Source organism: Ascidiella aspersa, chromosome 3 (genome assembly GCF_963924565.1).
Source record: "Ascidiella aspersa chromosome 3, kaAscAspe10.2, whole genome shotgun sequence".
NCBI classification, from domain to species: domain Eukaryota; kingdom Metazoa; phylum Chordata; class Ascidiacea; order Phlebobranchia; family Ascidiidae; genus Ascidiella; species Ascidiella aspersa.
Window position 1 is genome coordinate 26,092,847 of NC_139449.1, and position 21,312 is coordinate 26,114,158.

At 37.4% G+C, this 21,312-nt stretch overlaps 3 protein-coding genes across 3 annotated transcripts; all 3 read left to right on the forward strand.

The window, feature by feature from the left end:
• The first annotated feature begins 5,357 nt into the window (after window positions 1–5,357).
• LOC146161166 (stress-70 protein, mitochondrial-like) lies at window positions 5,358–7,918 on the forward strand. Its single transcript, XM_083383438.1, has one exon. It carries the CDS (start codon window positions 5,411–5,413, stop codon window positions 7,496–7,498), a length of 2,088 nt encoding a protein of 695 aa, XP_083239564.1. The 5' UTR covers window positions 5,358–5,410; the 3' UTR covers window positions 7,499–7,918.
• A 55-nt stretch (window positions 7,919–7,973) lies between these two features.
• Window positions 7,974–14,049, forward strand: LOC146161167 (uncharacterized). Its single transcript, XM_083383441.1, has 7 exons — window positions 7,974–8,168; window positions 9,500–9,624; window positions 10,553–10,718; window positions 11,891–11,995; window positions 12,401–12,501; window positions 12,999–13,145; window positions 13,219–14,049. The coding sequence occupies exons 1-7, from the start codon at window positions 8,006–8,008 to the stop codon at window positions 13,525–13,527; spliced, it is 1,116 nt and encodes a 371-aa protein (XP_083239567.1). The 5' UTR covers window positions 7,974–8,005; the 3' UTR covers window positions 13,528–14,049.
• A 9-nt stretch (window positions 14,050–14,058) lies between these two features.
• Window positions 14,059–21,061, forward strand: LOC146161168 (NAD-dependent protein deacetylase sirtuin-7-like). The gene is made up of 9 exons (XM_083383440.1): window positions 14,059–14,379; window positions 14,566–14,697; window positions 15,477–15,657; window positions 16,335–16,504; window positions 17,438–17,589; window positions 18,117–18,233; window positions 18,922–19,004; window positions 19,405–19,471; window positions 19,904–21,061. Exons 1-9 carry the CDS (start codon window positions 14,185–14,187, stop codon window positions 20,229–20,231), a joined length of 1,425 nt encoding a protein of 474 aa, XP_083239566.1. The 5' UTR covers window positions 14,059–14,184; the 3' UTR covers window positions 20,232–21,061.
• The last annotated feature ends 251 nt before the right edge of the window (window positions 21,062–21,312 follow it).

The following is a 21,312-nucleotide window of genomic DNA, read 5'->3' on the forward strand; positions in this document are numbered from 1 at the left end:
TCGCAAACCAAAAGCTTTAAACAATTTAGTCTGTTGGTCGTCAAATAAACAATGTAGGTTTGAAAACTACAAAAATGACCCTCTAAAGCACGTACAATGTCGTTTCAGGTAAGCATGTTTTATTCTTTCAGACTCGTCTCCAGAACCGCCACCAGAAACCACCTTTGCGCCAACAAAAAGGTATGAGAAACGGCTGCTACTGTATTCGTTATTTCAAACAGCGTTAGGAGGCTTTTCGGAGATCAGCCCCATAAAACCCGATAAGGATCTTTAGCTTCGGGCACAAATGCGGTGCACGGATTTCTACAAATCGGCCTTGCCTCTGTTTAGCCATCGCACCGGTAGCCGGCTTGCGACACCTCCAAAACACGTTCTGGCATCCGGTAATCCGCAGCTAAACGGGCGCAACAAAAGAGGCTCTTTTTAAGACCCGAGTTTCGAGAACTGCATCGGCCAAGGCGCCGCATTCGCCGCGGATAAGGTGCCGCAATATGCGCGCTTACCTAGCGAGAGGATTATGTGGCGGTGTTTGAGGCGAAACATGCGATTTAGCGCCCGCGGTTTGCGACACTTGCGGCCGGCTGTCAACGTTTCGTGGACTTGGGACCGCGCGTCGAACCGCTTAACTGTTGTTCCACCGGCAACTCAGCGATCGCGGGTCGCGAAAGCCCGTTGTTGTCGTGCACGCACAAAGTCAAAGTTGAGCGGCTTACCCGGGGCCGCCTTGTAATTGGCGGGCGATTATAGCGACGCGTTGCGACACCCGACTGTCCGAGTCACGTTTAGCAATCACTTTCGGTAATTGGGGCGAAACGAGAATGGCCAACGCAAAAGACAAAAGTTATCGGTCTTTTGCGACCCTGTCGCCATCAAAGTCGCCGCCGTGTCGGCGCTGCCACGTCTCGTCACGCGTACTTCAAGTGTGCATGACGTCATTACATATAAAGTAATTACATTTAAAGGCAATTTACGCTTAAGACGTTCCTAAAAATGTTATTCCCGCCGCGGTAAAAGACTAGCGTACATCGTGACTTCTTTAAAAAACAGTCAAATCAATCTTTCTGCCAAACTTTCAAGTTAATGTTTTTCTTTGCAATGTGGCATTCTAAATTGTCGCGAACATTTAGCCTATAGGTGGTTTGTGAGCAGCCATACAGCTGCTGGGTCAATGGCCTAGCAACTTGTTTGCCAAAACCATATTTTTAAAATAACTCAAGCCACTCGTTTTTGTTTTCAGCATGTGGAGCGAGTCGCCAGGATTTCCAAACAACAACCTTACGACACAGCTACCGGTCTGGTGAAAGTATAGCAACGTTCGTTCGGATGTTAAACTGGTCACAACGCAATGCTCGCCTTAACGTTTTGGTGGCGTATTTGACGACCGAGACAATCCCGCAAAGGAAAATCCGCGGGCTAAAGTGTACTGTACATGAAGAATCGTGCCCGCCATTTGTTTTTGTAAATTATCGGCGCTAACTGCTAGTTCCTGTAACATTTTCTATTGCATTTTTATCGAAATGTATTTTTTGTAATTTATTGTTGTTGCCGTTGTTTATTCTGCTGGGTATAAGCTGTTTTGCATATAATAAATGTTTACAATAATTTCGTTTAACTTTGAATCATATGCATAGGCCTACAGTTGTGCTCAATATAACAAATATCATGGGTGTAAAACCAGTGAAACATGTACAGTGGCATACATCTGCGTATGTGTCTTAACAACGTGATCTAGCCTTTCTGAAGCTGTTTTAAAAAACGATTACGGGAAGCGATTAGGTTACCAAAAGTAGAACTGTGGTGACAAATAAAAACGCTTTATACGGACGAAAGCATTTTGTAAAAGTAATTGATTTTTTTAATTAATTATTGCAAATCATGTTGTTCAAAATAATCTAAAGTTACTATTGATAAAGGCTTAACCACGGCCATGGCCCCCGCCAAACTAAAAAATATGTACATTTTTGTTACTTAATAGGCAGCTTATTTTCGCGTTTCCCTAGGTAGTATGGTCTATTTTCGCCAAAATAAGACATATTTTTAAGCTTTGTAGTGGTGTACGAGCTTATGGCGCCATATAATGAATATTTCAAAAAAATGGTAAAATTCGTTTCGCGCACTCGCGCAAAGCGGTGTTTTTCAGATTTGCAGAGACGGCTTAAGTGACCGTACGCTAACCTCGACTATATAATAACTAACTTATATCCAAGTTCAATTAAAAGCTTTTTTGTTGTTAATGCAAATCTGTATCAGAACCAGCCTGCCAATATACTTCATCCGGCCCGCCGCCTCTTTGACAAATTAGACACGAGTCCATTTTAAATACTTTTTGACTATTTTAAGTGTGTAAATGCAAAAAATTTTCGCGCTTTGCGCTAATGATCTTTATACATCCAGTGTGTTTACGTTTTGATGCTCTTTTTGAACTAGATCAGCGCTTCTTTACTGTTGCGCCGTGGAAAGCTGCCAAGTGCGTCGCGGACAAACGAAAAACGTATTCAAACATAATCGACAAATATTTTTTAACCATTTTTTTTTAAATGTAACAAAAACAAGAAATTTAAAAGAAATACCGGTATACCAAAAAAATCGCGCTCGCTTCGCTCGCCAGGTGTGCCCCAAATGGTTAACAAACACTAAAATAGATTAACTAATCGCGTTAAAATTTATCGCGTTTTCTCAAAGTAGTTTTATTACACGTTTTTAATAGTAGTAGGGGGATGGCGACGTGTGGACTCGAATTTTAAACCAAGTATACGCTTTTTTAGCGAATTTGCGCCAAGACTTTACTGCCTCCTTAAAAGTAATTATAAACACGTTTTTAAAGTGCAAAAAAATCCGAGGCCCACCTGATTAACATTTGTTATAAAGCTGTAATAACATAAAATCTCATTTAACATATGTTGTGCGGCCCGCAGAGACCTTTCTGAGTTTGCTTTTGGCCCGCGACTATACTACACAAAGGTTGCCGACCCTTGTGTAAGGATTTTAATAACCTATCCAATGTTAGGATTAACTCTGCATAGAGTTTTGCTCATTTCAGCAACCTTATTTGGCAAAAACCAACTACAGTAACTTAAAAATTGAGAGAAGTGTCATGAAAAAACCACAGCTGACCGCAGCAGACAGCGCTATGGTTTTATTGCGACGTGGCCTCGGCGCTTTTTCGGTGGCATGTGCGGTTGCTCTCGCCTTTTCGGGAAAAAGCAAGATGTATAGATAATAGACATGGCAGCGTCTTTCAGCGATATTCTTCATACCGGATCAAACTAGGAAACCGGCCCACTGTAGAGGCTAACCTTATTACTTTTTCGTGCTTTCAAAAGGTCTGTTTTTCGCGTTATTTTGCAGGAGTTAGTTTATTCGGCCAGCCGATGTTATTTTTACCTAAATTATGACGTCACGCAATGGTATACTTTTGTGACGTCATATCTGAAAAAATTGTGACGTCATATCTGAAAAAAAAGCATGGCCCTCCCCAAACTAAAATCCTAGATCCGCGCCTGGTCACGACGCTAGTATATTTGTCACATACAAAGTTTTCAAATCTATTGGGTATGGGCCAACATTTCTTTAATTCTTATTCAACGTAGCGAAAACTGTAATTTCAATTGTACCGGTATTTACCTGACGCTATGTTTATGTTAAAGTTCGTAAAGTATTTATACTCAGTTAACATGCAGTAAAACGCATATAGGCCTACGTTGATTAAGTTATAGGAAGATTGACATAAATTTTGAAAAAGTTATGTAGCACATTTTTGAGCGTTTCCTCGTTTCGGAAATCATGTAGCTTGCATTTTTGATTGTGATTGGAACTTGCATAGGGCTAACAATAAAATCTTATAAGAAAAAAACAAAACAAATTCAAACGTAGAAATTTATACACACCTAGCTAGTGTGGAAATTAGTAATTAATCGACTAAGGTTGCAGTGTTTGTTAATTTTGTAACGATTTTTGGGCATTATGTAAATGTAAACAATTTTTAATTGAAATAATTTTGACAAATTTTGACCTAGCGTGTAAACTAAATTTTGACAAAATTTTGAATGTCAAAAAATAATCGCCCTAGTAGAAAAGAGCAAGAGCAAACGGTCTCCAAAATGACCATATCCCGTAAAACGTTTTTAAAAATAACCGTTTATCGACTACAACACCGAAAAGCGCTTGATACAGGAAAATAATTATGTAGCGTTAATTTATGTTATTTGTTTACAAACATGTGTTTGCGTGGTCTTAGTTTTGTTGACAAATTTTATTCATGATCCCACTAATGCGCGCAAGACCTAAGAAGTAAAGTTTACTGCTGTTTACTAATTATGTGGCCTAGGTTGTTGTGTTAAATTAAATATATGTAATAGCCGGTGTAACTTAACACACCTCATCCATACCCCGGCAATTGAAAAAAAAAATTGGGAAGAAAAATAAAATCACTCATAAAGTGCACAAGTGAAATATATTTTTTAAGGGTCCAAAAATTAGTTTAAAGTCCAAAAATGTGCTTTATAAGGTTGTTTTATAAAACAGTATATATAATAAGCGATCGAAAAATGTTTATTTAAATTTAACAAAGTGATGACAATCGTTTTTATTTTAATTTGATTTCAGAATGTTCCTGAAAATTGCGTCATGTAAAAATCCGGACTCACGTTGCCAGAGGTCGGTTGCTAGCACAGGAAGAGCACATGGGTTAATGCCTTCAGTCGGAGTCATGCATGTTTCATATACGTTATTGGCGCAGTGTAATTATGCCATAAATTTCATCATTAGTATTGTTAGACAAGTATCAACAAACTACCATTTTTTTAGATTGACATTTGTGTTAAGTTCGCCGAAGTTTTTGCACACGTGTAACTGATTGCCGATTCATCATAATTTACGGTAGCTTTAAATCCGTTAATATATCGATTTTTCCCACACTAATTGTGTTGAACAAATTAGAGATTTAATTTTTAAAACAACACATACTTTGGCGCTGATCTAGAAGGCTACCACGAGTTCGAATAATTATTAAATTACCGCATATTATTTGAGTTAAGGTGCGCGTTCATAGGTTTAGGTGGGTCAAGTATTATTATATTTATTCTTCCAGTTTCCAATTTACATTTTTACAACTGGTTTCGCTACTGTACCTAAAAAAGTGGTAGAATTCTAGACCAACGCCCATACTTTTAGAAATAAAATCCAATTATGCAACCTCAACCAGAATGTTTGCTGAAAGCTGCAAACAAAAGCAACAAACATGTGGACCGCAACATATCCTGTCATATTTATCAATAAAATAACATCTTAACCAGGTGCAAATGAATGTTAAGATGATTAAGGTATTCTCTCAATTGTAACCTTTAAATTTCAGACATATTGTGTTGTAGTTTTCCTTTTTAATATTAAATTTATAATAAACAAAAACAAAATGTTGTCCAGTGCAAGTCGCTCGTTTTTCCACCATCAGAAAAGAATATGCCAAAGTTTTCTGAAGAGAAATTCCCATATCAAAGCGGCCAATCTTCAAAAAAACACTAATCTTACCTCAATGTGTAATCGTCTCTGCAACACCAGATCCTACGCGTCAGATGCAATTCGGGGCGCAGTCATTGGTATCGATTTGGGAACCACCAATTCCTGTGTCGCTGTTATGGAAGGAAAACAGGCCAAGGTTTTGGAAAATGCCGAAGGATCCAGAACCACCCCATCCATTATTGCTTTTACAGATGAAGGTGAAAGATTGGCTGGAACCCCAGCGAGACGTCAAGCTGTTACAAATCCTGAAAACACTTTCTATGCGACCAAGCGCTTAATCGGACGAAGATTTGAGGATCCAGAAATTCAAAAGGAACTGAAAACATCCACTTTTAAGATTATAAAGGCTTCGAATGGCGATGCTTGGGTTGAGGGAAGCGATGGCAAAAGGTACTCGCCATCACAAATTGGTGCATTTGTGCTAACTAAGATGAAGGAAACAGCTGAAAGCTACCTTAACCAACCCGTAAAAAATGCTGTGATCACAGTACCTGCTTATTTTAATGACTCTCAGCGCCAAGCCACAAAAGACGCAGGACAAATTTCGGGCCTTAATGTTCTTCGTGTCATTAATGAGCCCACTGCTGCTGCTCTTGCCTATGGCTTGGACAAGACCGATGACAAAATCATTGCTGTGTATGATTTGGGTGGCGGAACCTTTGATGTTTCACTTCTTGAAATTCAAAAGGGAGTGTTCGAAGTAAAATCCACAAATGGGGACACTTTGCTTGGTGGTGAAGACTTTGATAACACACTTGTGGCCTTCCTTGTAAAGCAGTTCTTAAAGGATCAAGGAATTGACTTAAAGAAAGACAAGCGTGCCATGCAAAGAGTAAAAGAAGAAGCGGAAAAGGCTAAAATGGAACTCTCATCTTCACTTCAAACCGAAATCAATCTGCCTTATCTTACAATGGATGCGAGTGGCCCCAAACATATGAACATAAAAATGTCTAGGTCTCAGCTGGAGCAACTTGTTGGCGATCTTATCAAACGCACGATTAAGCCTTGCGAAAAGGCAATTCAAGATGCGGAGGTTTCAAAAAGTGACATTAGCGAAATCATTCTTGTTGGTGGTATGACCCGAATGCCAAAAGTACAGGAAACAGTGAAGAATGTATTTGGTAAAACCCCCACAAAGTCTGTTAATCCTGATGAAGCTGTTGCTATGGGCGCTGCCATCCAAGGTGGTGTGTTGGCTGGTAATGTTACAGATGTCCTCCTTCTTGACGTTACTCCACTTTCCCTTGGTATCGAGACACTTGGTGGTGTGTTCACCAAACTTATTGAGAGAAACACCACAATTCCAACGAAAAAGGGTCAGGTTTTCAGTACAGCTGCCGATGGCCAAACCCAAGTCGAGATTAAAGTCCACCAGGGTGAGCGTGAAATGGCCTTGGACAACAAACTTCTTGGACAATTTCAATTGGTTGGAATTCCACCTGCACCGCGTGGTGTTCCCCAGATTGAGGTTACTTTTGACATTGATGCCAATGGTATTGTGAACGTTTCCGCAAAGGACAAAGGTACTGGCCGTGAGCAGCAAATCGTCATTCAGTCGTCAGGCGGTCTTAGCAAGGATGAAATTGAAAACATGGTGAAGAAAGCAGAGGAGTATGCGGAAGAAGACAAAAAGCGCAAAGAAAAGGTAGAAATTGTAAATCAAGCCGAAAATGTTGTTCACGACACAGAAACAAAGATGGAAGAATTTAAGGATCAAATTCCCAAGGATGAGAGCGAAGCCATCAAGGGAGAAATCACCAATCTCCGAGAATTGTTAGCTGATAAAGACAATAAGGATGTGGAAGAAATCCGCCAAGCGTTTTCAAACGTCCAACAAAAGAGCTTGAAACTTTTCGAAATGGCCTACAAGAAGATGGCATCTGAGAAAGAGTCGTCTGGAGGTAGCTCTGAGACCAGCAACACTGAATCAAATGAAAACAAAGATGATAATGATGATGATCAGAAGAAACAGAAGCAATAAATTGCCAGCAGATAAATACAAACTTGACTTTCCAGAGTCAAATACCACAATAATATCCTGGTAGAAATCATGCCAAGAGGATATGAAAGCCAATTAATATACATATAGATTTTTGTTTTTGTTATGTCTGCACATGTGTTAAACTGTAATATTAGATTAACTGGTAATTTTTCTGCTGTGTGCAAACTAGTTAATGCAAATTTCTGTTCTTGTTATTGTTAAAGCATTTCGTTAAAAATTATTGCATTGAACAGTAATTCTAAACAACCAACAATATGTACAATTTGTTAGTGCTTTTTGGACTGTGTTTGTCAACTAAATGACAAGGAGTGCAAATTAAAACAATGCTGTTATATTATTTGTATAGCGACCTATACAAGTTAAAATTGTGGACTGTATTTATTGTGCCTGTTTATTTCAGATGGTAGGACCTGTCAGTGTGACAGTGTAACAACATAGCCAGTGCAGCTCTTAATTAACTTGGGCTATAAACCTAAAACTGGTAAAATGCACAAGCATTTTAATATTGAAGTTTATTCTGTTGAAACTAATGAGGTATTCCCAATTAGTGGGGTATCCAGTTCCACAAAGATTGGAGATTTAAAAGTCCGACTTGAACTGATTGCAGGGATTCCAACACATTTACAGAGAATTATGTACCTTGACCAAGGTAATATTGAATTCATCAAGTGCTAGGGTTTTGTGACAATGCTAAAATTTGTTAAATGTTACAGACTCTGTTAACTATATTGTAATTATACACAAAAAAAGAAAACTGTTAAAGTTTTTTTGAAGTAACAGTGTAAAATAAAGGTAGTTTAAATTATATACTAAAAGCGACACAAAGTGAGCATGTCCTGTAAGAACAACAAATAACCTGTAACATGGATTAATGTTAACCCTTTGCATTTTTCATGATTATATACTTGAAAACATTGGGTAATTTTTTTACAACTTGTAACAAACTGAGATAGCAGGCCAATCACATGTTTTAGGGAACACAGAATAAGACCTGAAGCAGAAAAATCTATAAAACCACAGTATTTAAAAGAATGACATAACAAAGCTGAATACGCCATAATACCTGCAACAGAATAAGTTCTACATTTATCGGAATAAAGCCTAATAGGTCAAAATAAGCCTCAAACTGTAGGGAGAGGGTATGGGACAATTGGGGACATGGGTCGGGCATCGGCTGTTATGGAGTCGATGCTTGGGCGCCCTAGTTTGAATGGCGCCGCTGTTTTGGCATCATATTTTTTCGGGTTATTGATGGGTAATGGGTGGGGTTAGAAAATGGGTTAGATTTAGATAGATAGATGTTTTATTTGCATGTTTTGTAGTGATTTTGGAAAACAAATACAAAGAAATGAAATAAAATAAACGTACAGGGTGACATAAGACCCGAAGGTCACCAAGTCAGCCACCCCGTTAGCATTGAAATTATTAAAGAAGTTGCGAGTTAGTGATGTACTTAGGGGTGGGGTTCGGGTCTAGCTAAAATGTAATATAGGCCTGATTCTGGCCATTTAGGTGGTATTTGGACAGGTTAAGGTCGTTTTTTTTGAATTACTACTATTAGGTATTAGTGCTATTTTGGTCTTATTCGGAAGTGTGTTTTATTCCGATATTGATGTTGTTTATTTTTTTGGTCTTACGTCTGGAGTCAATGTTTTATTGTCAACATATATAATTTTAGTTGTACATTTTTCACTACCCAGTTCCCACTATAAATGAAAATGAATTTAGATGCAAAAACTACAAAAGTGTATCTGCGCTTTTAACATCGACCACATGTATTATACTGGCTTTATTTGGTTTGAAATACATATATGATGTAGGATTGAATTTAACAATTATATCATCCTAGGGTGACCACAAAGGGTTAAAAGTCCTGTTTATTTACCTCAATTATTTTACAAAATAGTAGCAATCATACAAGAAATATATACAGTTTGTGCAATTTTTAAGTTAGAATATTAAACAGTTCTGTTGTTTTAGGTGATATGGAAGACAGCAGTACATTCAGGCACCATGATGTAGTAACTGGGGCACGTTTAACCTTAAATATTTGGAAGTCCTGGGCCTCGCTTATACGTGCTTGTGCCAGAGGCAACATTTCAGATGTAAGCAATTCCAACAAAAAATGTGCATTATTTCACCCGATCCGTTAGAAATCAGTGCTTTTCTAAGCAAAAAGGTCTACGGCAATCAGGGCATCCAATGGCAGAAAAGTCTAGACTTTTAGACCTTGAGGTCCTGGCAATGCACTGATTTGGACCTTTAGGTAAACTTCCGGCGAAGATAAATTAAAAATATTCAATAAAAGTTCAGAAAATATGAGATAGGATTAATAACACTTGACCCACCTAAACCCTAACCCAAATAATGTGCGTTATTTTTATAATTCTTTAAATGCTGGGGGAAAAAGCCCAAACTCGGATGGTTTCTCGTCCATTGTATTTAAGATTATTACGTCACAAATTGAGGTATTGGGGCCTGAAGCGTTATAATTATTAAATTATCGCACATTATTTGGGTTAGGGCGCTGGTTAGCGTTTGGGTTTGGTTGGGTCAAGTATTGTTAAACTTAATCTACTTATGCACATTTGTTAATGCAAATTAGTGCATTGTCCAAGACCTCAAAGTCTAAAAGTCAGACTTTTTGATTCTTTGAATGCACTGATTGTCGTAGACCTTTTTGCTTAGAACTGCACTGATTTCTGACGGATGGGGTGATTATTTCTAAATAAGTATATATTTTATATGTGCTACAGAGCTCTACCAAGCATAACTTGGTAACTGTGTGTCATAAAACATATTTTGAACAGACCCAACACAATTTGTTTTAATTTATTTCAATTATCTTCTTTTTTTACTTTAAACAAAATTAAGATTAGATTTATAGTTAAAAGGGCCTGCAGTAAATTAGGTACAACTGGTAGGACTAAACTTTGGTAGAAATTAGTTGACACTTTTATGTCCTTAATAAATTGACAAGTGTAATATATAGGATTTGGTTTAATGTTTTAAAACTGTCCTTAATATGGCCAGGTCATGGAACTGGGAGTGACAGTTGACAGCAACTATCGAAATCCCAACATCAAACAAATGTTGCCAGAAGCAAAAAAGGAGTGTTTTCTATCCAGGGCAGCCATTGCATTGTATGTTGCTGTGCATAGAGGCCACATTACGCTCATACAGGCTTTACTACAAACTGGTAAGAACCAACTAATTCAAAAGCTTGCCAAGTCATAAGCATTTTCCAGTTGATATGGCTGTGGTTAACTTGAATTTACAGTTCACATCAGTAGTTATTTAGTGCAGGATGGACTTAAGATTGCAACAAATAATTTCGTTTTTTGCTCTCCAAACACTATGAGGTCAAAACTCATTTGTATATATTTCCATAGTAATTATTTCTTTTGTTGAACTACGAAATATTTTACAACACCTTCAAACGGCCTGTGGATGAAAAAACTTGAATCGAACCCTAACTTAAGCTACCTATGATACCTATGGCTTGTCGGCCTCTGTTAAACACATTTCTGTTAGGTTCAAAATTTAGGCCCATAATACTTTAAAAATGTACTCTGCGAGTGTTGTTCAGCCGATTTTTCTTTTAATCAGTTTCTCTCAAAGGAAAATTAGAACCTGCAAATATACCTTTAAATATTGCGAAACAAAAGAAAGTATAACCTCTTCAAAATCTTAAGCCTTTGATTCACCATTTTAGTTCCAAATTAATAGGAATAAGCTAAGCTGAATAATATTTAGATGTAAACAAAACAATTTATGCTGTGGGAGAACACAACAAAGAGTATGCGTAGTGCTGTGCGGCATAATAATAAGAGACTGTACACTTCAGTTATAGGTGTTTCCTCGCTTGCGATAAAACATCTGTACTGTTTAGATTTTGTAATGGGCTTTGCTCATAATATGCATATATATTCCATATGTATGCTATTATTACCCCAACCAAAATGTGCGTTATTTCATATTAATATTATTAAATTGTTATCTAGTTATACCTATTCTTGTTTTAAATATTAATTCTACTGTCTCTGCAAAGCACAAGTAAAATAAAATAAAAAAGTTTAACTCGTTGGTTGTTGCTCCATATATAATAATGGATAATTTAACTTTAAGAAGATTTCCCACAGGTGTATGGAAATTCGTTTTACTACAAGTCATAGGTCAGTCGAAATGATGTGTATCAAACTGCGGGATAGCGCTTTTTCTAGTAAAAAGATAACGCAAAAATGAAAAAAAACAATTTGTTTTGACCATTAATATAGATACTGTCTATAAAAGAACACAAAAATATGATTTACGAACTCTCCATTCAAAAAAAAAATTCTCTCTCTAATGCTCTTCAATATCTGTCTACAGGAGTGGACATAATGGCTACTACCAAACATGGTCGAAATGTTCTTCATGTCGCTGCTGCCAATGGCCAGAATGCATCCATAGAGCTACTCCTGCAGTATTGTGCGGGTAAAGGCAAATTTTTATCACATTGTTAAAATCTGAAGACCAACCAAAATTCAATATTTTGACCGATATAATAATTTTTTAGGTTTTTACTAACCAACACAAAATAACCAATTTTTTTTGTATACCACATATATGGTAATGTATCACTCTATCTTTAGTAAAATCATTAAATTTGCTTGTAAAAAGGTAGGCTGGTTTTTCACCGGTAGTGTATATCATATAATTACAAAATAGCCTTTTTATATACACTATTGTAGTGTTGAGCCAGCTATTTGTTCCATAATACTGCATAGATATTATAAATAATTTTGTAAAGTACACATAATTCAAACTCAGGATAGTGCGGATTTAGGATGTAAAATTATCATTAGTAGATGCTTTATGATGTTACATTTTATTTTTTAGGACCCCTTATTAACTCTACTGATAAGCTTGGTGAAACTCCGCTTCAAACTGCTGCAACTTGGGGACACAAAGCCTGTGAGGGTAGACTCTTTCTTTTTCGGGTAAAACATATTTTTAAATGTTTTGGATTGTTAACGGAAGGTTTCTTTTGGATTGCCGCATTTGGTATTAATAGTCTTCCTAGGTATATATTAGGTCTAATTATTTAAGGGGTTGTATCAGGGTATTTAGTGAATGTTGAGATAAAACCAGGGTGCAATTGCTTAGAAACCTGCAAAACTCCTGTCAGTCCTCTTTTCAAACAGCATATGCTTGAACAATTTTCTCAAAATAAAGTTGAACCTAGACCAAGGGTTTTCAGACTAAAAAGCTTGGGGCTGACTCAAGTAATATAGAAATGCACAGCAAACTTTCTACAAAAGATAGTGTTAGTATTACTACTAAATAACATTTATTATTATCATTATAATGAACAGTATACATTTAAGTCCATAACCTGTTTCATTTATTTTAAAACATGACTATTCTTTCTCTAATTAGAAAAATAACACTATAAAAATACTATTAGAAAAGTGAACATTTATACTATAATTTAAAGTGGCGCAAAAGAGCTGGAAACATGAAGAGCACGGCACCACTGACACGTAATCAGCTTATGGCTCATCAACTCTTTGATTCATCATCAAAAACATGGCTTAATGGCAGTCAGAGCCAAATGTATGCGTCCAACATTCTTCCTCCTCAGGTAAATTGTTCTACCAAGATTCTGTTGCCATTTCTTGAAGTTTGTTTTAAATTTTGGTTTGTTGTTTTACCAGGAATTCCAAGGCACTGGAATCGAGTCCAAAAAGAGCCACTTAAGCTTGGTGCGCGAACAAATTAATAAGCCCACTTCCACACGTAGCAGTCCGGCAAAAGTAATACCTTCTCGTTCAAGCAAGAGAAGCCGCACAACTGTTTCAGATGGTGCTGTTCTGACTAAAGGAAAAGTGAAAGACGGAATCGAAGAAATCTTTCCAATTTCTGTTCAAGATATTCAAGCCTCTGGTTACGGCCAAAGTGAACACAGAAATACCTCATTAAAACATCAGCCTGCCTTTAGCAAAACTGTAAAACAATATGTCTGACAGTATTAGTGTTAAACAAGTAGAGCACAGTATAGCCTCAGCCAATCCTAGTTTTAGGATACACCTGCATATATCTATACTGTTGAACTTGTGAAAAAGTATGGTGTTTTCTTAAGTTTATGTGAATTTGTTTTAAAAAATATTGTGATGCTTGTGTTATTTGTTTAATTAACCTGCCGTTTAAGAAGCAATCTATCCTAAATGCACTTAAAATGTTTGATTTGATTTACTACTGCACTGTTTCCACTGTGCCATGATTGGCCTGCTTACCTGTTGCTTGTCTTTGTGTTGTTCACCGGGTTTCGTGATAATAATATATCAGTGTATCTGGCAACAATTATATATCCGCTTAAAAATTCATCAATTCTACGTTTGTTGGGTATTAATAGCTTTATTTGTCAATGTGATGGTAATCGTTTTAACTTATATATTGTAAATGTAGAAAAACCTGATGTAGTGTTTGGTGGGTATGCTGTGATTTTAATATTATTATACACATTTAGTCAAATAAGCGTTTATTTTTGCAGATGTCTGGCATAACATAACCTTTAGGTGGTTTTCTGTTGCCAATCAACTGTGCTGAAAGTTGTATTAGACATGGTAACAACATGAGATATAGTCGACAAAGGGTCTTTTTGTGAATGTTTCAAGACAACAATGTCTTCTACAACAGTCGTCAGTCCAAATGATGAAGTCTTTGTCGATGTTGAACAGAACAATCACCTTATTCCAGGATGTAGCAAAATTGTTAAAAGCAAGTCGTGTTCGTCGTTGGGAAACTCCATAGAAAGCAGGAAACTCAGACCAAGAAGGGGAAGCAGTAAAATTGAAGAAAGGGACCTTGTAAAAAAGGTATCCTTACCATTTGTATTTACCTGTATCCTTACCATTTGTATTGGTATCCTTACCATTTGTATTTACCGAGTATCCTTACCATTTCTTTTTACCTACCATTTGTATTTTTATCTCGTCAATATTAAAGGGGGTTGCTCTATGTCAAATGTTGTCAAAAAATTGTGCGAAATGTCTGTATTTCAGATTAGAGCCGTTGTTGACCAAACCACACTTAGTTGTGACGATCTTCTTTTTTTGGAGCAACACAAGCCTCTAGTGAAGCTTGTCAAACAAAGGAGATCCAGCTACTCCAAGCTCAAAGAAAGATGCAAAGAGGTTTGTCTACAAGAAGCACTTGTTGTAACAGAAGTTATTAAACTGCAGTCTATGGACCCCTTGGGGTTACATGGACTAGATTTAGGGGGTAAAGGCTTAATTGAAATCTATATGTATAATTTTAAAAATATAATGAACTAAAAGACTATTTAATTGAAAAAATAATAGAGTTTAATTAAAAAATGCTTTGGCACTAATGTATTTCGATTCTGTTTCATTTTAACATTTGTTGGCCTGAAAACAGCAGGCTTCTTAACTCCATTTTTTGTATTACTTAATCTTTTATAATTTTATGACGACCTTGACCATGCAAACCAAATAACTTTGAAGGGGTGAGTGTTAAAAATGTGAACTACTGTTTTAAGGATATTAACAATTTATTGGTTGTTGGCAAATTTTCAATATTTTGGTGAGAATTAAAAAAGCTGTCAGTATACTTTTGTTCTTATAACAGTTAACTTTAGTAAATTAAACTTTGAAAAGTTTTTAGGGAAGTATTCCTTGCAAACCGCATTTTTAGTAGATTTGCTAGTTGTGCAATTTTTAAACCGATTTTTCCATAAATAGTTAACATCTTAGGTAATAGGTAATCATGTTTATTTTTTTAGAAAAAGTTACTTATATGCCTGGAATATTAACTACTCTTTGTGCGTTCATGTTAGGACATGTCACATTTGTTAATCTTTTGGCAGTACTGCTTGCCCAAAAGTCACCTTCAGTAAAAATACTGAAGCAAATAATAGAACCAAGTTTTTCAAAACACTTTTCTGAAAACACAGGTGGAAGATGAGCCGATCATCTTGAAGCAAAGCTGTCTTCGTCTGGCAGAAGCTTTGAAGGCCAGCAGACATGCAATCCTCTATACAGGAGCTGGGATCAGCACTGCAGCCAATATTCCTGACTACAGGGGGGTGGATGGTGTATGGACTAAACTGCAAATGGGAAAGAGCATCGCAATGGGTATGTATTTATGTAATCTAAACATTATGCCCAGAACAGACCTGTAAGCATTGGTAGTATCATGGAGTATTGGTATTTATAACACCTCTTATTACTATTTAACTTACTATGTAGGGGAATCTTATGCTTTGTATCTTATTAGATAACGGTGTCATGTCTAATTGGTAAATTGTAGCAACGTCTGATCTAATTCCAATTATTTTACTCCCAAGTTTGCAATACTATGCTAGGTAAAACTGAGGCATGATACTTATTGATAAGGTTATGTTAACTACGTTTTGGACTGTAATTTGCATTTGCAATAATATACTGGTTAGTGGTTACCTTCAGTTGTTACTTGCTATTATTTTTGAGTCCCAAGGTCGAATGGACTGAGTTTAATGAACAACTATGGCTGATACCTACTTAACTTTGCTATTGGATGAGTACCAATACTACCACATAGTAAAGAATATCTGCTGCCAACTAATTGTATGGCGTTATTTACCGCATTATTATCTGTTTCATTTTAACCAATTTACTACAATACAAGCCTAAAATTGAGACTATGTTATAAAGTGGGGATTTGAATGTGTATTGTGTATACTTAAAATAAGCATATGCCACGAACCCGAAACTAGGTCAGTTTTGTCAAGTAGCTGACGTATTTGTGTTATAAACTGTCGGCGTCGTTTCAGACCAGAGCCTGGTTACGGCTGAGCCTACCTACACTCACATGGCGATCCGGAAACTGGTCGAGGTTGGTCTAGTGAAGCACGTGGTGTCACAGAACTGCGATGGGCTTCACGTGAGAAGCGGGATGCCACCTGACAAGTTATCGGAAATCCACGGCAGCATGTTTGCCGAGGTGAGGACTTATAATTAATCGTACTCCGCCGCACCTCTTTGTAGCTTTATGTTTAAGTCAGAGGTTCTCAATCGGGGAAATTTGAGATTTGATCCCAAAACACTTTTAGTTTGGGGTGAAATACATTGATGCAAGTTATGAGCAGAGCCCGCTTTAAAATCTATAAAATGTAGGTCATTTTCGCAAGCGATATGAAATCTTGACTGAGCTGTACACCTCTTAATATTACGTCACAATGCGCTTTTTTGTGCTTCCAAATTATACTAGTAGATTACTAGTTTAATTTGGTAACAAAAAACGGCTGAAAAACGAGTTATCTAATTTCTTCGTATATTGACAAATTTACAGCTACTGTTTTTCTAAGGGGCTTTAGAGTTTTGAATAGCGCTTAAAGGGGTCCTCGGGTTCAATGACGTTGTAAACCACTAAGCTAATTGATGATAAAACTATAATGTACGTCGCACTTTAAAAATGGTGCCGCACAAAAACTGCGGTGGCAAAAACATACGGCTCTAGGATTTTCTTGTGTGGCTTATTTGATAAACATTATCACACGGAAGATTAAACATTTCATGAATAATATAATCTGTGCTTATATTAAGCATTTCTGTGTAACAACTTCTATATAGCAATAACTACGCGGATTGTAATTTAGTGTTAAGCTTTGCAACTCGTAACCAAAAATATGTTATGTTATGTTATTCGTTTTTATGTGTAATTGCAACTCTTATTCACTCCGGACGGACAACTGTATAATTGGTCATTGGACTTTTATATACCGTTCTAAATAATATTATAATACTTTCAATTTTGTTAAATATACTAGTCATGCTAAAAAAACATACTAAAGATTTATTGGTATTGTGTAGTATGTTCACAGTTTAACAAAGACTGAATTTGTACACTGTTTTTAAAAGCATATTTTTGCCGCAGGTTTGTGTTGAGTGCCACAAGAACTTCTACAGGATCTTCGACGTCACCGAACTCACAGGGTTGCGACGTCACATGACGTCACGAACCTGTGACGTGTGCGATGGCAAGCTCAGGGACACGATCGTACATTTCGGGGAACGTAGTGCTCGTCAGTGAGTTAAAAGTTCCAACAATCTTGCAAAAGTAGTTCTCTTTTTCATGACTTTTATTTCGGCCATCCTGCCATTTATTTACCTTCTCCAATTTCTAATCTGCCATATTAATAGTTCTGATTTGAAGAACATTTACGCTATAATATCAAAACAAAGCTAAACCATATTAAACTTTCGATAACTGTTTTTGTTTCATGTGTAATGCTTACTGACAGACATCTGGTTGAAACCCGAATGCTTTTAACGGGTATATTACATTTGGCCTCAAAAGAACCAAAGCGCTATTTAGTGGTGTCATTTTTCAGTGATCAAAGTCTGTCCACTTGAAACGTGGTGACTGACCAATGACCATTCTATTGAGATATTTTACCTCCCTAATTAGAAATAAAATTTTCAGCGTGTTTATTGTCGCTTTATTGCCTCTCAGTCCAGTTTTTTATGTTTGTCTATAAAACCACGGGTTCCGTTTTGTCACATTTTATGTTTCATTTTTCTGTTCTTACGGGCCACTCCATTTTGTTCGGCAGCTGGCCGCATTTTTGGGAGCAGGCTGAAAAACACGCCCAAGAAGCTGATCTAGTTGTTTGCCTTGGCTCAAGTTTAAAGGTGCTCCGTTCCTACAAGCAACTGTGGCATGCCGACAGGTATTACCTTGTTGGCAGGGATTCACATCAATTGTTCACACATTTTATTGGTTTATAAATAACCTAACTCCATTCATCCAAGTTATTTGTTTGATAAGGTTTACAACTTTACTTGGCCTGGACTTTTTGCATCTACTTCCTTAAAAAAAAAATTTTGCTTGTGGTACGTTCTATTTTGAATTCATTTACAGCGTAATGGATAGTTGTGGTCAGATTGGAATAAATGCACCAAGAGATTCTAAAACAGGCCAACATATATTAATGTTATGGAATTATCTAGCGGTTCTACTGCGAGAGGTTGCCCGCGGCCCCTGAGCCCCCGTGCTCTAGTGACGTATTCCTAATTATTTATTGTGTTGTGGGATGGTTGTATTGCGATATAAATTACGCGACTACTCGTTTATAAATGCTAGTAAAATTCTTGTATTATACCATTTTAAACCATTTGCGTATTTGGACTCTGTTTTTATTTTGGCAAGGCAAACAGCAAGGGTGGCGCAAAATCGTAAAGCGTTCCTTGTTAAGAAAAAGAGTTAAGACACACAACATCCCCTTCTTACTGTAAAATAGGTGAACCAAACCAAAACTTGACTAATAATAAAGATTTTTTGAACCAGCTGTGTTTTAATGTTGCTACAGCGCACCATTCACTAACATTCGATTTAAAAGCCTACTTTCGTTCGCACAGACCAAAGAATCAACGTCCCCGCCTCTACATTGTCAACATGCAGTGGACGCCCAAGGATTCACAGGCCCACCTAAAGATAAATGGTTGGTGATTTCCTCATTATGTCGCCTGCGTGTCAATTTTTCAACGTAATTAGGAAACACTTCACGGCGTACTCTTGCTGGGCGTTCTCGTTAACCAATACACCTCGTGCTTTCCCAATAATGGCTTTGTGCAGTATGTCGTGCAACAAATTTTCCGAGAAATTGTTTTAAATGAGATTATACTTTGGCCGCCGTTTTGATAGTATTAATCCCGGTCGAGTCACCATTTTCGTTCTTGCGGAATTGTTGCTGTGGCTAGAAGATTTGGACAAACCACAATACTTCTCACACTTTTTTAAACATTACCTAAAAGAAACTGTTAGAATTTTAACAAGGTATTATTTATGTTAATGTAAACTTTTTCTGGTTTGATATATCGATTGTTTGTATGTGTTTGAAGGACGTTCTGATGAAGTCATGCAACAAGTGATGTTACATTTGGGTCTAAACGTAGACGGTTACCAACGGTAAGCGCATGTTATTTGTAATGTTGTTAGTTTTTGCAATCGGCAGTGATTTGCAATCAATTTAAACAAATATCTAGAGTCGGATTTTTCCTTTAATACTTTTTTTCCTTTAATAAAAAAAATTTGACTTCCTAAAATTTACACAAACCCTTTCCTAATACTCAACGCATACATATAAAATTATACGACAATATCACGTTGCTAAACTGATGTTGGCTCTGTACACCAACATTGTATGCTCAGCGTGGTTTGCTTTAGTCATTTAAGACCGGGCTTACTTTGGCCAAAGTCGTAGAGTACTGTCTTGTATATAGTTAAACAAAAACCTTCGAACAACGTTCCTAGTCTTGTTCCCCATTTGGCATCATATTAAGTACGTTTGTATTACTACAATCTTCGGCCGTGGTTCTCCGAAATGCCTGGTGTTTTTAGCGCGAACGATACCCTTCTCAATCTCGCCGCTCCCGTGCAAGCTTCGGAACGCGAAAGTTTCCGAACGCTATGCATCAGCGTTCCGCCCGACTGCACCCGCTTCGCCGAGTGCTCGACGCGACTAAACACCCGAAAAGTCGCCATCGTCGGTGACGATCGGACTGAGGGTGCTGACGTCGACGGAGATACGTCACCTGACTTGGAAGAGCTAGCCTCGGCGCAGTCGTCGTCGCGTGACGTGGTGGTTCCGGGCTGGTTCGGCAAAGGCCGACGAAAAGCCATGCCGCGGAAAACCCTCAAGAGACGGAAAAAGAAAATCCGTGACTAGAATAACTCGCTGTCGTCACGCCGACGTCGACGGTGCCTTTAAATATAGTCGGTCAAGTTTTACCTCCAGGCTACGTTGCTTCATTATGTGCGTCCTTTTTTTATTTTTTGTACCCTTAATTGGTCATAAAAGCACAGGTTACTTGCCGCGTCACGGCGAATTGCAAGGAATAAGTGTGGCCACGTTTGCTATTTTTAGTAAAAGCCGAAAATACCGTAAATCACTGCATTTACAGCTGTTATCTTCTTTAAGAAAGCGGCTTTTTTATATCGTTGTCGTGTCCGTTTATATTGGTACTAAAACTCCGCAGTGACGTGCAATCTTCCTGCGAATCACCTGTATTTCGATTTAACCCTTTACTTTTATGCACCGCCCGTGTTTTAGTCGCTTTTTTGTTTTCTTCATAGATTGCATTACGTTTACCTGATTTGTGCAGCGCTCTATTTTCTAAGGTGTACTATACTCCCATAAGTATAACCCCCAACTACAATTTTATGTACACATAGCTGTCTTTGTAATTTCACAGGGTTGGATTGCACGAATTTCGGTCAACGTCATATTGAACAATTTCGTTGCTCAACGAGGCGATTTTTTTAGGATTTTATTATTTTACTGTAAAGTGTCGTTTACGTTGACCTTGCCGTTTTACAGCTTTGCGTTCAAATATACGGAATAAAACGCCAATCCTTGGTAAGTAACTATAGTTGCGAGGCGACGAGTTGCTTTGGAATAGTGATCGGCACTATTTTGTTTCGAGGAAAAATAAATATGAAGGGATCGCATAAGCAGGCTAGAAGGACTCCTGCAATAAGACCGAAATAGAACAATATGAAGGTCGGAATAAAACACAGTTCGGAATAAGACCAAAATAGGAATAAAACCTTACAGTCGTAGTACCGTCTAAATCGGAATAAGTCCTAAACCCGTCGGAATAAGATCTAAATGGTCGCAATCAGGCCTGAACAAAACTTTAGCAAACCCCACCCCTAACTACATCACTAACTCCCCTAATAATTTCAACCCCAACCCCTAACAGAGAAAAAAATCCGATGTCAAACAGCGGCGCCTTAACGGCACCGGC